Source organism: Onthophagus taurus, chromosome 5 (genome assembly GCF_036711975.1).
Source record: "Onthophagus taurus isolate NC chromosome 5, IU_Otau_3.0, whole genome shotgun sequence".
Lineage (NCBI taxonomy): Eukaryota > Metazoa > Arthropoda > Insecta > Coleoptera > Scarabaeidae > Onthophagus > Onthophagus taurus.
In genome coordinates this window covers 10,633,951-10,650,505 of record NC_091970.1, presented here as the reverse complement: position 1 = coordinate 10,650,505, position 16,555 = coordinate 10,633,951, and the positions used below count along the sequence as shown (strand labels likewise).

Here is a 16,555-nt window from a genome sequence, read left to right as displayed (position 1 = left end):
TACCATCATCAGGGAACTAAAAACTAACATTTTTAATTATTTAATTATTTTTTTGATAATAATTCATCGCGATATAACTTTATCGTTCGGCTGATGATGGATTTAAACTCGAAATCGGTGTCCTCCATTAATCCTTTGAGATAATGAGATAATTTATGTTAAATCGTAGCTTGACCTCAATCATCAATAACATCTTTGCGAATTAAATTTTTTTTAATAAAGAGTGAATCATCTAAGTAGCAAGTTACCTTGAAATCAATAAGAAAAGTTACTACCGGGCTTTTAAATTAATTACTAAGAGAATCGTGCTCGAGAACGTTGCGTTGGTGAGTTGAGTTCATTAATTCCGCTTCCGTGATTATCTCATCATACCTAATACGTGGAGTTTACAAGTTGTTTTTCTATTTATTCAAATTTGTGTTCTTGTAATTTGAAGGAAATTCTATGAAATTTTTTCTGGGTATTCCATCTTATGTTTGGGATGATTTCGGGGGGGTTCGTATCCAATCGAATCGCGCGTACGATGGGAGCACCTTTAAAAACTTAATCAAGAGAAGCTCCAACGAAAAGGAGTTTAAGACGAAGATAGATTCTTTCTTCGCCCTTCATCCCGCTTGCATCCATAGTCTACGTCGTCGTCGTGGACGCGCGTTTAAACCAACCACCTCCTTCTTCTTCTTGAATCGTACCTCTCCTCTACCACCCCGCGTCGCCATCCTTCTTCTTCGTTTCTTCTCTTCTTCCTCCTTACGGACCCCTAGCATAAGAAACACCGCTTCAGGAAGCCGCCAGTCAACTCCCGTTCGCGAACGATTTTCGTTCTTACGGCGATTGAGGTTATGGCGTTCCCGGTGTGTTGGTAGGCATGGCCAAAAGTGCTGCCGCGGCGGGGTAAGAGACGGCCGCGAGCACACTACCGCACCATCATTGGGCTACCATCGGCACTTTATAACAGAAGCATTCAACTCCTGGAGGTTTCGACTGGGCGACGAACGAAGGAGCGGAGGCTCTCCCAAACGACGGCCAGTATCCATCAATACACACACCGAGAAGAAGTGTTTTCTCTTCAGAAGAAGTAGTCAACTTTAACCTTCCTCATTAAAGAAAAAGTTTCATATCCGAGGAAAACTTTTTTTGAAACGAATTCAATTCAAAATTTTTAAATTTTTAACAAAAAGAAGTGAGAAGAAAGAAATTTTGTTTGATTTCATCAAGGTTAGTAAGATTTTTATTTTATTTTATAAATTTTTTTAAAAAAGTTGAAGCAAAAAAAGTATAAAGAAGGCCGTGACCGAAACAAATTACAATCGCGCGAGTAACACGGTGGCTCCCCACTCCGCAACTCATTCCATTTCGTTTTCGCTCTCTTTCTATGTATTTTTTGTTGTAATGTATAGTAAAACAAAACTAACTTGGTATTGACGCTACGAGTGAGTGAGAAAATGGTGCGATGAGCGCGATGGAGAGAAAGAGAGATTGAGTGTAATTCGAGTAGCCGTTAAAAGTAGGCCGCGCGTAACCCCGGTAGTTTAGCTTGGGGGCCACGCGCGGCGCTGCGGCTCGTCCGAGGTAATTCCCCGTTTAATTGGCCGATGTACCCGGTAGCCGGCGGCCAATCGGAACAAAGTCGTCGCCTTCTCATCGTCTCTTCTTCTTACCCCGGTCTCTTTATATCTCTCTCTTTTCATTTTCCCCCCTCGCGACCCCGTTCCGTTCGTTACGTGACCGGTAGCGCCAACCGCGGGGTGCCCGAGCATTAAAAACTTACAACTTGACGTAATTACAAACTTTGAAATCATTTTGGGCGCGCCTTAAATATTAAAAAAAATCTTATAATCGAATCGAGACAATGATGACGAGATTGAGGTTATGGTAATGTGGTTACGCCCTTTGGTCATTGTCGATTGTAAATAACAGGGCGATTTTTTTTTTAAACAATCATTTTTTTGTTCCGCCTACTTAAAACATAAAAAAAAATGACAAAAGAAAATTTCAACGCACTTATCTAAACGTTCGATCGTCTTTTGTCAAAGATGTGTCAAAGATGTCTCAAAGATGTCTTAAAGATGTCTCAAAGATGTATCAAAGATGTATTAAAGATCTTAGCACCTTTTTATTTTGCGCAGTCATCGTTTTATTATCATAACCTAATAGGTGTCATTCTTATGTCATTATACCATTGTGTTTTTATCACCCCCATCTAAGATTTACATTAAAAAAATTTAATTTAAAACTTTTTGCGCGCGTACGACTCTGGTTTTATGAACAGGGCCGTAATAATTTTATCTCAATTATTTTTGTACTAACTAAAACGTGATTCAAACTTTTATGATGTATCAAAGATGTCTCAAATATGTATTAAAACCCTTAATATTAGTTTTGAACCTAATTTTTTTATATTTTGCACAATCATCGTTTTATTATCATAACCTAATACGTGTCATTCTTATGTCATTATAGTGTTTTTATGTTTGATTTATATAAAAAAATTTAAATTAAAATTTTTTGAGCGCGTACGGCTCTGTTTTTATGAACAGGGCCGTAATAATTTTATCTCAATTTTTTTTGTGCTAAGTAAAACGTGATTCAAACTTTTATGATGTATTAAAACCCTTAATATTCGTTTTGAACCTGATTTCTTTTTATTTTGCACAATCATCATAACCTAATACGTGTCATTCTTATGTCATTATAATGTTTTTATCTTTGATTTACATAAAAAAAATGAAAAATGTATGTATAACCAATTAAAATATCAATTTGAGTCATAATACACAATGCTGTTTTATCTTCACCAACTGTAAGTAAAATGCCGAGGCACTGCCTCTATATATTTCACCATCTATACTGCCTCGTCCACAACCAACCTCGTTTTCTTCAAATAGTATTTTTATTACGGAATAATAAAAAAGGGTTTTTTTCTAAATTTGGAACAGCCAAAAAAAGTGAAAAAAGTTTCATGATTTTCTCTTCATTTGAGGTAGAAAAATAGCAATAGCCATGCGTAACCATGGCAACCAGTTGTTTCAAACATTATATTAGACAATGATTAATTTTTGATAAAAAATCTAAATCTTTAGATCCGTCTCAACGATTTTTCAATAAATTGTTGTTAATGGTTTTACCGAATTTATCTGTTACTTTTGGGAAATCCTGTATAAAGTCGAGGCGCTGCCTCAATTCCATTATTGTTCTCTCCTACACTGCCTCGGCCGCAAGCGACCTCGGAGTTAATCTCTAATAATCAATTAAAATATAACTTTATGTCATTATTTAAGAAGTTTTTTTTTACATAACAACGTTGTGATGTTTTATCTTCATTAACTGAAATTATAAAGTCGAGGCGCTGCCGCAATTACATTTCATTCTTATTGTTCTCTCCTACACTGCCTCGGCCGCAAGCGACCTCGGCTTTAATCTCTCTTACAATCAATTAAAATATAACTTTGTGTCATTACTTATAAAGTTTTTTTTTACATAACAAGGTTGTGATGTTTTATCTTCACTATAACTTTGTGTCATTACTTAAGGAGTTTTTTTAGTTGTGATGTTTTATCTTCAGTAACTAAAATTATTAAGTCGAGGCACTGCCTCAATTCCATTATTGTTCTCTCCTACACTGCCTCGGCCGCAAGCGACCTCGGCTTAAATCTCTTATAACCAGTTAAAATGTTTATTAATAGCAAGGTTGTGATGTTTTATCGTCACTAACTGAAATAAGAAGCCGAGGCGGTGCCTCGATTGCATTTCACCATTATTATCTATACTGCCTCGGCTGCAAGCGACTTAGGAATTAAACTCTTATAACCAATTAAAATATAAATTTGAGTCATAATACACAATGATGTTTTATCTTCACCAACTGTAAGTAAAATGCCGAGGCACTGCCTCTACATATTTCACCATCTATACTGCCTCGTCCACAACCAACCTCGTTTTCTTCAAATAACATTTTTATTACGGAATATGAAAAAGGTTTTTTTTTCTAAATTTGGAACAGCCAAAGAAAAGTGAAAAAAAGTTTTGTGATTTTCTCTTCATTTGAGGTAGAAAAATAGCAATAGCCATGCGTAACCATGGCAACCAATTGTTTCAAACATTTTATTAGACAATGATTAATTTTTGATAAAAAAATCTAAATCTTTAGATTCGTCTCAACGATTTTTCCATAAACTGTTTTTAATGGTTTTACCAAATTTATTCATTAGTTTTGGGAAATCCTGTATAAAGTCGAGGCGCTGCCTCAACTACATTTCACCCTTACTGTTCTCTCCTGCACTGCCTCGGCCGCAAGCGACCTCGGAGTTAATCTCCTACAATCCATTAAAATATAACTTAACTTTTTTTACATTACAAGGTTGTGATGTTTTCTCTTCACTAACTGAAATTATAAAGTCGAGGCGCAGCCTCAATCAAAATTGCACCCTTATTGTTCTCTCCTGCGCTGCCTCGGCCGCAAGCGACCTCGGCTTAAATCTCTTATAATCAGTTAAAATGTTTATGAATGGCATGTTTTGTCTTCACTAACTGAAATATGTAGCCGAAGCGCTGCCTCGATTAAATTTCACCCTTATAGGTCTTCTTTATACTGCCTCGGCTGCAAGCGACTTCGACTTTAAACTCTTACGACCAATTAAAATATAAATTTGTGAAAAAAGTTTCATGATTTTCTCTTTTTTCGTTTTTATCTTTGATTTACATAAAAAAATGTAATTTAAAACATTTTGCGCGCGTACGACTCTGTTTTTATGAACAGGGCCGTAATAATTTTATCTCAATTTTTTTTGTACTAACTAAAATGCGATTCAAACTTTTATGATGTATCAAAGATGTCTCAAATATGTATCAAAAATGTATTAAAATCCTTAATATTCGTTTTGAACCTAATTTCTTTTTATTTTGCACAATCATCATAACCTAATACGTATCATTCTATGTCATTATAGTGTTTTTATCTTTAATTTACATAAAAAAAATGTAATTTAACATTTTTGCGCGCGTACGACTCTGTTTTTATGAACAGGGCCGTAATAATTTTATCTCATTTTTTTTTACTAAGTACAACGTGATTCAAACTTGCTATTGTATTCAAATCGAGGAATTTACCGCCGCGTTCGATCGATTATTATTAATAATAACAACCGTACAGTATTGGGATCGTCCCAGGAAAAGGTCGGGTTGGGTCGTATAACAATGGCGATGTAAAAAAAACGTTTGCGCATCTTTAAGAGGTCGTTGAATGTAACATTTTCAGTGAAAGTATTCGATATAAAAGTAATTTAATCATAAAATTTTTTTATTAATGCTGTAAGAATGCAAATTAAATTGATGTTGTATTGTTGACTCATTTTACAGCTTCTGTTTAAAAAACTAAAAATAATCTCCGTCGATAAAAGGCCTTAACCTTTCCTATTGTTTTAAAATAAACGTTTTCCCGGAGAAACGTGACGTTATTCTTTTCAATTTTTTTGCGTTAAAGTTTATATGTGCCATATGGTTTTAAGATTTAGCACGTCATATTTTAAGATATCCGTATTCGCTAGAAAAAGTACCATTTCAATTTGTTTTTACGTCAATTAATGATTAAGCAATGATATTTACATGATTATTAAAAAAAAATTTGAATTAATACAACCCTGCCTAAATAAACAGGGTCGTAATTTTTAATTTTCTTTTTATCTAAATTAATAATTTTAATTTTTTTATCTTTATTTTCAGGTCGACAAATAATTTCTCAACTCTAACAGACAGCGTGTCTCCATCAACTAAATTATAAAAGTTAATTTAACACAGATTTTTATCGAGATACTCGACTTATATAAAAAAATATCGTTCTTTTAAAAATAAATTTCTTTATTAATACTTAATTAAAAGAAAATTTCCAAGACGACGACTTTTACGAAAAGGGCGGCGGAAAAAGTTTTACGCGCATCACTAATAATTAGTCATCATCATCGTCGAAGTTTGTCGGTTTTTTTTCAATCGCGGCTCGTCTCCGTTTCGAGATAAAATTTATAGCGCAACAACATGTTCGCGATAATGCAGTTGGAGAGCGACGTTAGCGGTCGAGAATTCAGAAGGAAGATGAGACCAAAGTGCGAATTCATTTGCAAATACTGTCAACGTAGATTCACCAAGTCCTACAACTTGATGATCCACGAGAGAACCCACAAAAGTCCTGATTTGACGTTCAGCTGCCAGGTCTGCGGGAAAAGTTTTATGAGACAAGATAATCTCAAACAACACAGGTAAAAACAAGCTTTTTTTTATTACTTTTTCTTTCATTTGAGTGATTAAAATGTTGTTTTTTTGATTTTAATAATTTCGGCTAAATCGTTTAAAAATCAAAATAAAATTAGGTAATTTTTTTAAAGTGATGTGAATCCAGATGTGTATTGAAAAAGCTGTATAAACTTTGAGTTGTAAACACCAGATGTTGTTACTTGCTACTTGAGGTTTTCAACGTGATTTCTTAAAATACTTCAAATTTCAATCAATTAATTCATTCATTTCAACATTTCAACGTTTTTTAGTTATTGCACATTAAGTTATATATTCTTCTTCAATGTTCTTATTGTTATTGAGTTGAGTACAAAAACTTTCTTAACTTTATTTATTAGTTGTGTTCTATTTCTTAATCGATTTCCTTTTCTATCAATAAAGACAGTCTGAACTGTTAAGATTTCATTTACTTTTGAACATAATAAAATTATGACAAGGCCGTGATGTTTCATCGTAATCCTAGCTGTAATAAGAAGCCGAGGCGTTGCGTCGATTGCATTCCACCTTTATGGGTCTTCTCTATACTGCCTCAATAAGCTCGTAAGCGAAGTCGGCGTTAAACTCTAAATTAAAATATAAACTTGTCATGATGTTTTATCTTCACCAACTGTAAATAAAATGCTGAGGCACTGCCTCGTTCAAAACCAACCTCATTTTCTTCAAATAACAATCCCCCGGTTTTATTACGGAATATGAAAAAATTAATATTAGCCACATAAAAAAATTTTCGAGAAATATTATAAAAATAGTAATAGCCATGCGTAACCATGGCAACCAGTTGTTTCAGATATTTTATTAAAACAATGATTAATTTTTGATATCTGAAACAGTTTATACCAATCTCTTTTCCACAAACTATTTTTAATGGTTTTACCGAATTTATTCGTTACTTTTGGGGAACCCTGTATAAAGTCGAGGCGCTGCCTCAATTGCATTTCACCCTTATTGTTCTCTCCTACACTGCCTCGGCTTTAATCTCTTACAATCAATTAAAATATAACTTTGTATCATTACTTAAGAAGTTTTTTTTACATAACAAGGTTGTGATGTTTTATCTTCATTAACTGAAATTATAAAGTCGAGGCGCTGCCTCAATTACATTATTATTCTCTCCTACTCTGCCTCGGTCGCAAGCGACCTCGGCTTTAATCTCTAATAATCAATTAAAATATAACTTTGTATCATTACTTAAGAAGTTTTTTTTTACATAACAAGGTTGTGATGTTTTATCTTCATTAACGGAAATTATAAAGTCGAGGCGCTGCCTCAATTACATTATTGTTCTTTCCTACACTGCCTCGGCCGCAAGCAACCTCGGCTTTAATCTCTAATAATCAATTAAAATATAACTTTGTGTCATTACTTAAGAAGTTTTTTTTACATAACAAGGTTGTGATGTTTTATCTTCATTAACGAAAATTATAAAGTCGAGGCGTTGCCTCAATTGCATTTCACCCTTATTGTTCTCTCCTACACTGCCTCGGCCGCAAGCGACCTCGGCTTTAATCTCTAATAATCAATTAAAATATAACTATGTGTCATTACTTAAGAAGTTTTTTTTTACATAACAAGGTTGTGATGTTTTATCTTCATTAACGGAAATTATAAAGTCGAGGCGCTGCCTCAATTACATTATTGTTCTCTCCTACACTGCCTCGGCCGCAAGCGACCTCGGCTTTAATCTCTAATAATCAATTAAATTATAACTTTGTATCATTACTTAAGAAGTTTTTTTTTACATAACAAGGTTGTGATGTTTTATCTTCATTAATTGAAATTATAAAGTCGAGGCGTTGCCTCAATTGCATTTCACCCTTATTGTTCTCTGCTACACTGCCTCGGCCGCAAGCGGCCTCGGCTTTAATCTCTAATAATCAATTAAATTATAACTTTGTGTCATTACTTAAGAAGTTTTTTTTTACATAACAAGATAGTGATGTTTTATCTTCATTAATTGAAATTATAAAGTCGAGGCGTTGCCTCAATTGCATTTCACCATTATTGTTCTCTGCTACACTGCCTCGGCCGCAAGCGGCCTCGGCTTTAATCTCTTACAATCAATTAAAATATAACTTTGTGTCATTACTTACAAAGTTATATTTACATAACAAGGTTGTAATGTTTTATCTTCATTAACGGAAATTATAAAGTCGAGGCGTTGCCTCAATTGCATTTGAACCTTATTGTTCTCTCCTACACCGCCTCGGCCGCAAGCGACCTCGGCTTTAATCTCTAATAATCAATTAAAATATAACTTTGTGTAATTACTTAAGAAGTTTTTTTACATAACAAGGTTGTGATGTTTTATCTTCATTAACTGAAATTATAAAGTCGAGGCGCTGCCTCAATTACATTTCATTCTTATTGTTCTCTCCTACACTGCCTCGGCCGCAAGCGACCTCGGCTTTAATCTCTTACAACCAATTAAAATATAACTTTGTGTCATTACTTAAGAAGTTTTTTAGTTGTGATGTTTTATCTTCATTAACTGAAATTATTAAGTCGAGGCGCTGCCTCAATTCCATTATTGTTCTCTCCTACACTGCCTCGACCGCAAGCGACCTCAGCTTAAATCCCTTATAACCAGTTAAAATGTTTATTAATAGCAAGGTTGTAATGTTTTATCGTCACTAACAGAAATAAGAAGCCGAGGCGCTGCCTTATTGTTCTCTCCTGCACTGCCTCGGCCGCAAGCGACCTCAGCTTAAATCTCTTATAACCAATTAAAATGTTTATTAATGGCAAGGTTGTGATGTTTTATCTTCATTAACTGAAATATGAAGTCGAAGCGCTGCCTCGATTGCATTTCACACTTATGGGTCTTCTCTATACTGCCTCGGCCGCAAGCGACCTCGGCTTTAAACTCTTACGACCGATTAAAATATAAATTTGTGTATAATACACAATATTTATTTATACGACAAAGTTGCGATGTTTTATCTTTACGATCTGTAAGTAAAAAAACCGAGGCAATGCCTCGATCTACTTCACAATTGTGCCACCTCGGCTTTAATTTCCTACAATCCATTAAAATACAACTTTGTGCCATTACTTACAAAGTTTTTTACATAACAAGGTTGTGATGTTTTATCTTCATTAACTGAAATTATAAACACGAGGCGCTGCCTCATTTACCTTTCACCCTTACTGTTCTCTCGTATAACCAGTTAAATTGCCATAGTATACAATATTTATTAATACAAGGTTGTGATGTTTTATCTTCACTAACTGAAATATGAAACCGAAGCGCTGCCTCGAACATTTCACGGGTTTTTCCTATACTGCCTCGACCGCAAGCGACTTCGGCTTTAATTTCTTACAACTAAAATTTTGCCTCACTTTGCAAATATTTCGCTTAAGTTTTTTGAACGGAAAAAACTACGTAATCACGAAGTAACATAATTGATAACTAATTTAATTACTAAATAATTTCTTTTGGAGCTATTTTGAATAACAAACACATCTTGACGATTTTCAGTTCAAGCTTATTCATTCATTTTTAATCCATTTCTATGACTGCAGATGTTGTTGCTATTAAAAGCATCATTCGTAATTGCTAAGAGTCATTTAGAGCAATTAGGGATTCTGATTTTGGAACTAAATTTATGGTGAAGTCATTTTGGGGCTGAATCAGCTTGTTTTGGTGTTGAGTTATTTTGTGGTTCAGTTATTTTGGACTTATGTTGGAGTTACTTCAGATTGTCTATTGGTAGTTGGGTTACTTTTTCACTTAGTTGCTTTGTAACTGGATTGGGTTACTTAATAGTTTTATTACTTTGAAAATTGGTTGTCTTATCATTGAATAGTTTTGGATTTGGGTGTTTTGAGTTGGGATTAGGGATGACTTTGTTCGGAGATAGACTATTTTGCAGTTATGTTCCTTTGGGTTTGGGTAGGCTTGATTGCGTTATTTTGAAGTTGATTAGGTTTGCTTCGAAGTTAGCTTATTTGCATTATTTTTTGGTTCTTTGAGGTTGAGTTACATTTTGGATCAGTTCCTTTGAATTTGGGTTGGCTTGGTTTGGAGCTTGCTTCTATGGGAGTTGAGTTATCTTGTTGCTATGCTGTACTGAAATTAGGTTGGTTTGCTTTGTGTGTGGCTTACTTTGTGATTAAATTGCTTCAAAGTTGAATTGGGCTGGTCTTACATTTCAACGGTTATCAAGTGTTCCAACTCAACTTTCAAGTCGAATGCCAAAGAAAACCCAACCCAACCTAAAGCAAGTCATACCAACTCCAAAGAAGCTTAATAGCAAATAAACCAACCCCAAGTGAGCCAATCCCAAAATCTCTAACCCCATTCCGAAACAACTCAAGCACAAAATAACCAAACTCTTAAAAATTAGCTTCCTCTCTGTTCTCAGCTTCACTTAGGAGTACCACTTTATTTATAATATTTCACTTTTCGATATTTTATTTTATTCTTGCTTTCTACCGGTTTCAACATTTATTAATTATCATCAGGTTTTTATAACTTGCAATAGTTTTGAGTTCTGAGTCTTCGAAACAGAACACATCTAATGAATGTTTTGTCTCTATTCTAGTTACAGAATCAACTTCTGTAAGTCTCCTTATTAACTAAATTAAATGATTTTAATTATTTCAAAGAAAACTTATAATACTAATTTTAAGAAGTCTCGTTGAATGTACTATAACAAGTTAAAAATTTATATTTTAAATGACGGTTAAAAGATGATATTTTAAGATGAGATAAGAAAATTATGTTTGATATAAACAATTCGTAGAAAAAATTATGAAACAATTTCAAAGTGTGTTACGAATTTTAAACAAACATTTTATTAATCAGCTAAATAAACGATTAATAATCGTAGGTTTAGGAAACTTTTAGCACATATACAAATTTTTACCTTGTCACCCGTTTCTACATACATGTTTGTTTGAACAGGAAGACTGTGTCATTGTGTGACTTTAATTTGTCACAAACACATCTAAATAAACAGTTTCTTTTCTGATAAAGTTTCCACTTATATTGTGTCGCTTTTAATGACTTCGTAATATTTTATTTAAATATGTGGATAATGCAAATCTACAGTTTTGGACGAGATATCTTATTTGGTTAGCATTCGGGAAGAACAAAATAAGTCACAGCTTAGCTAGGCATAATTTACTCTGTAGCCAAGAATATAGTTCAGAACGATTTTAAGCATTTAATGCCATTCAGTCAAGCTTCATTTGAGATTGCATCGGCAAAGAGAAAGATGACAAGGTCTCAACAGGTTTAGTGATGGAGAGTGAGGTTAGAATTATCTTTTAGTAGAGTCCAGAAAATTTGATTTTGAGTTTGAAACATTTCGATTTTTTAGCCAAATAATTTTTTTGTGTTAGGAGACATTCAAAATCATTCTTAGCAATTGATAGCCAACGATAAGTCTCAAAAATATCAATTATAGTTACTTATGACATAATTAAGACCCTTTACTTTGTGGTTAAGTAGTTGTGGAGTTGGGTTGATTTTCTGGATGAGTTGTATTGGACTTGGGTTGGTTTATTTTGGAGTTGGGTTGGCTTACTTGAGAGAAGCCTAGTTTGGAGTTAGGTTATCTTGCGGTTTGTGTCTTTTGGTTGAGGATTTAGGCTTTGGAGTTTGATTACTTTGGATTTGCATTACTTTGTGAATGAGCTGTTTTGAAGTATTACATTCCAACTCAAACTGAGCCAACCCATCTCGAAATTATCTCTATTGCCAGGTAATCCAACTCCAAAATAATTCATTTGCATTAAGTTTAGGTTAGCTTGCTTTAGGCTTGGCTATATGCGAAGTTGGGCTACTTATGGTTAAACATCTTCGGATTTGAGCTAGCTTGGTTTGGAGTTTTCTTACTTTGAAGTTGAATTATCTTACGATTGAGCTGTTTTGGACTTGGGTTGGCTTGGTTTGGAGTTTCCTTCCTTATTTTAGAGTTGGGTTTTCTTGTGATTGAGTTGTTTTGGACTTGGGTTGGCTTGGTTTGGACTTTCCTTATATTAAAGTTTCCTTACTTTAAAATTGAGTGACCTTCTGGTTATGCTAATATGGACGTTAGTTGGATTGCTTTGGAGTAGAGTTGGGTTACTTCGCAGTGGCCTTGTTTTTAAAATTAGATTATTTTATCACTTAGTTGTTTTGGGGTTGAAATGAGTTACATTCTTATTCATTATTTTAGAGTAAGGTTAGCTTGCATTGGAGTTGGGCGACTTTGTCAATGGAGTTTTACTTAGCTAGGTTCGGCTATCTTAAGAGTTTAGAGTTTCGTAAGTTTTGAGTTTAAAATTGGATTGGTTTGCTTTCGGTATCACTTTCTTGGAAGTTGGATTGTTTAATGAGTTGAATTAGCTTTTTACATTACTTTGTCTCCAACTTCCATTGACATTCATCATCATCATCATCATCTCATTGGCAGCACGGTCCTGTAAAATCCTTGGCCTCCCGGATATCATCTTCCACGTCCACGAACTCTGATCGTTCGAAGATCCTTCTCAACGTCATCCTGCCACCATTTACGAAGTCTTTCAGCGTACGTTTCAGATGGCCCAGCCATCTAATTCGGATACTTTTAATCTCTGTAACAGGTTGTAAAGCCGTTGGGACGTAAAGCTCTCCACAAAGTTCCTTCCTGTCCTTGCCAGCAGATCAACATCATCAGCAGCATAGACTAAATAATGTGCTGATCAATTCAATAGTGTTCCCCCACCCAGGATTAATACTGATCTTCCTGTGTTTCAATACATGGCTGATGGGGAAAACCTCGGTCATCTTAAGAGTTAGGCTGATTTAACCAGAAAGCAAAATGGCATGGTTTGGAGTTTGCTTGCTTTGAAGTACTTTGAAGTTGAATTGCCTACTTTGGATTTGAGTTGGGTTATTTTGTGGTTGAGCTGTTTTGGACTTAGGTTGGATTGCCTTGGAGTAAAGTTGAGTTTGCAGTTAGATTATTTTATCACTGAGTTGCTTTGAGGTTGCAATGGATTACATTCTGGTTGAATTGGCCAAGGTAGTGTAAGATCCTTGGCCATTCGAATAACCTGTCTTCATTCGTCGCAGTTTCGTGCAAGTCTTCTCCGTCCTCGGATTCCCATCGCCCAAAGATCCTCCGCGACGTCATCCGACGATGTCTGCCCTCTGGTCTTTAGCGGTATATTTTCTTCACTCCTTAGTATTTCAGCATGCGTTCCATATGGCCCAACCATCTAAATCGGTCATTTTTAATCTCTGCAACAAATGTTTGCTCTTCGTGTAGCTGGTAAAGTTCGAGTTACGAGTTAAGGAGTTGCTGATCCACAATGGTACGGTATATTTGGGCTTTAGTTCTGCGCGACAACAATCGTGATTTATTATTTCCAGCATTTAGTCTCTCCTTAATCTCTATGTTGGGGTTTCTGTGTCTTGTATAAGCATATATTATAATGCAAAGTTCTCCACTCAGTTTCCTCCTGTCGTTGCCAGCAAATCAACATCATCAGCATAGACTAAATAATGTGCTAATCAATTTAGTAGTGTTCCCCAGGATTAATATTCATCTTTCTCGGTACTCCCACTAATATTAAAAAGTATACAAGAAAGGGTGTAGCCTTGTTTCAATCCATGGCTGATTTGGAAAACCTTGGCCATCTTAGGAGTTAAGTTGATTTTAACCAGAAAGCAAATTGGCATGGTTTGGAGTTTGCTTACTTTGAGATATTTGAGAGCTGTTTTGGACTTTAGTTGTATTACTTTAGACTTGAGTTATTTTGTGGTTGAGCTGTTTTGGACTTAGGTTGGCTTCGTTTGGTTGAGCTGATTTGGACTTAGATTGGAGTGCCTTGGAGTAAAGTTGAGTTTGCAGTTAGATTACTTTGTCACTGAGTTGCTTTAAGATTGGAATGGATTACATTCTGGTAGAATTGCTTTAAAATTAAGTTACTTTGTGATTTAGATATTTTGGAGTCCGGTTACCTTTCATTGTAGTTGGGTGACTTTGTGACTGAGTGCTTTAAAGTTAGGTTGGCTTGGATATCTTAGGAGTTAGGCTGCTTTATGATTAAATTTCTTCGGATTTGGGTTGGGTTGGTTTGAAGTTTCTTTACTTTAGGGTTGGAGTTATCTTGTGATTGAGTTGTTTTGAATTTAAGTAGTGTAAGATTCTTGGCCATTCCGAATAACCTGTCTTCATTCGTCATAGTTTCGTGCAAGTCTGCGGACTCCCATTGCTCGAAGATTCTCCACGAGATTTGTTATTTTGTAGTTCAGCCGTTTTACACTTGGGTTGGCTTGGTTTGGAGTTTCCTAATTTTAGAGTTGGGCGACCTTTTGGTTGAGCTGTTTTGGACTTGAGTTAGGTTTTTTTGTGTTTGAGCTATTTTGGACTTAGGTTGCCTTCGTTTGTAGTAGTCCTTACATTGGAGTTGTCTTACTTCAGAGTTGGGTTTTCCTCACTCCCTTGTATTTCGGGATGCGTTCCATATGGCCCAGCCATCTAAGTCATGCACTGTTAATCTTTGCAACAAGAATCCGTTCTTCGCCTTGCTCCCACAAGTTGAGGAGTTGCTATTCTCTCACTGTCATCACTCACGTCTCACTCCCATACATCACCACTGGTCCATAATGGTACGCTATATTTGGACTATAAATGCTGAAATATACTCTATTTCCAGCATTTAGTCTTTTCTTAATCTCTATGTTGGGGTTTTTGTTTTGGGGTTAATCTTGGCCATCATAGGAGTTAGGCTGATTTAACCAGCAAATTGGAGTTTGCTTACTTTGAGATATCTATCTATGAGCTATTTTGAAATGGAGTTGGGTTGCTTTGGTGTCATCTTATTTAAGAGTTAGATTATGTAATTAAATTACTTTGAAGATGACTTGTTGGTCAAAGTAAGTCAACCATGAAGTAACCCAACATCAAAGCAACCCAACCTAACCCCATAACAACTCAACCACAATGTATTTAAATTTTAAGTATTTAAGTTGAAAAGATATGATTTCAAATTTCTTGTATAAAAATAAAAGAATGTTGAGTGTAGCCCACTCTCATCAATTATTTCATCTATTGTAAATATTATTTCTAATTTCACTTTCTTTCCTCTTATTTTAGATGTAGTCAGTGCATATGGCGGTGAAGGACAACTTGAAAATGTTGAAGAGAAGAATTTCTTCATCCTCTTTTTAAATCTTTCTTAAATGTAAGAATCTTAAATCTTTTTTTTTAACTTATTTATTATTATAAATCTTATTTTCTAAGCAATACTAATAATCAACTCCAAACGTTTCCTTTCCTTACAATTTAATTAAATTAAAATAATTAATTTGTTGATATTTTTGTTGATTTCAGATCTGCTCATTTTCCAACAACAACAAATAATTGCTGCACTCAATATAAGTACTAAAAACAACTAAAATTACTAAAAATGAAATCATTAATTTTATCCTATATGAAACAGTATTTTTTTAAAATAATATTTATTTATTAATTTTTTTAATCTTTCCCTCAATGTTATTTCCGATTATTTTTAATTAATTAATGTACATACATTTTTTTTGGTGTACTCTTTTTTTTTTAAATTCTATTTTTAAAAAAGATCATTTTGAGACTAAACGTCTAGTCTTTTCAAATATATTATTATTAAATCAGCGATTTTTTTATACAATGTGATATATTAATGTTGTATATCAAAAAAAAATCATCCTTTCTTGTGCAATTTCTTTCACGTCAACAAAAAATTGATGAATTAAGTTTCTTGTACATAAAAATATGGTACTATTTTTTATTAATTATGTAATCAAGAAATTAAAACAAAAAACCCCAATCTAAAACGCTTTTGCTCAAAGCAAAAATGTTTATAGATTCCTAAAAAAAAAATTAATTCTATTTTAATCGCAATTAGTTTTTAGCTATTTTTTTTAAGAAAACATTTTTTTAATTTAATTAATTATACGTAATTCAAAAAGTATTTATTAATGTTGTAGAGCTTATTTTTTTTGACTTTTTTTGTATATTGCGTAGAAAAAATAATAATAATTAAGAAAAACCGATTTTTTATTTACTCATAATCGAACCCTACTTAAAACCAAAACTCCTTAAAAGAAATCTTGAAATCCTCTCAAACTCTTCTTTCCCATAATTTAGCTTCTGGTTATTCACGCTTTGCTGCCGTGCGTAAACTCTCACAGACAATTCTCAAGAAAATAACAAAAAAGGAAAATGATAACCTCGCATTTTGAGAGTCAGGAGAAGATGTTTCACGGTGGCAGAATGACGCCCTCGAGGTGTCCATCGTAAAAATGAGGAAAACAAAA

At 34.2% G+C, this 16,555-nt stretch overlaps 1 protein-coding gene and 1 long non-coding RNA gene across 2 annotated transcripts in view; one reads left to right on the top strand and one right to left on the bottom strand.

Annotated features, from left to right (window-relative positions):
* Positions 1-16,555, bottom strand: part of LOC139429873 (uncharacterized) — a 136,647-nt gene that overhangs the window by 62,211 nt on the left and 57,881 nt on the right. The window lies entirely within an intron of this gene.
* Positions 929-16,287, top strand: LOC111414917 (odd-skipped family member drumstick). The gene is made up of 4 exons (XM_023046385.2): positions 929-1,215; positions 5,719-6,248; positions 15,354-15,441; positions 15,591-16,287. Exons 2-3 carry the CDS (start codon positions 6,028-6,030, stop codon positions 15,376-15,378), a joined length of 246 nt encoding a protein of 81 aa, XP_022902153.1. The 5' UTR covers positions 929-1,215; positions 5,719-6,027; the 3' UTR covers positions 15,379-15,441; positions 15,591-16,287.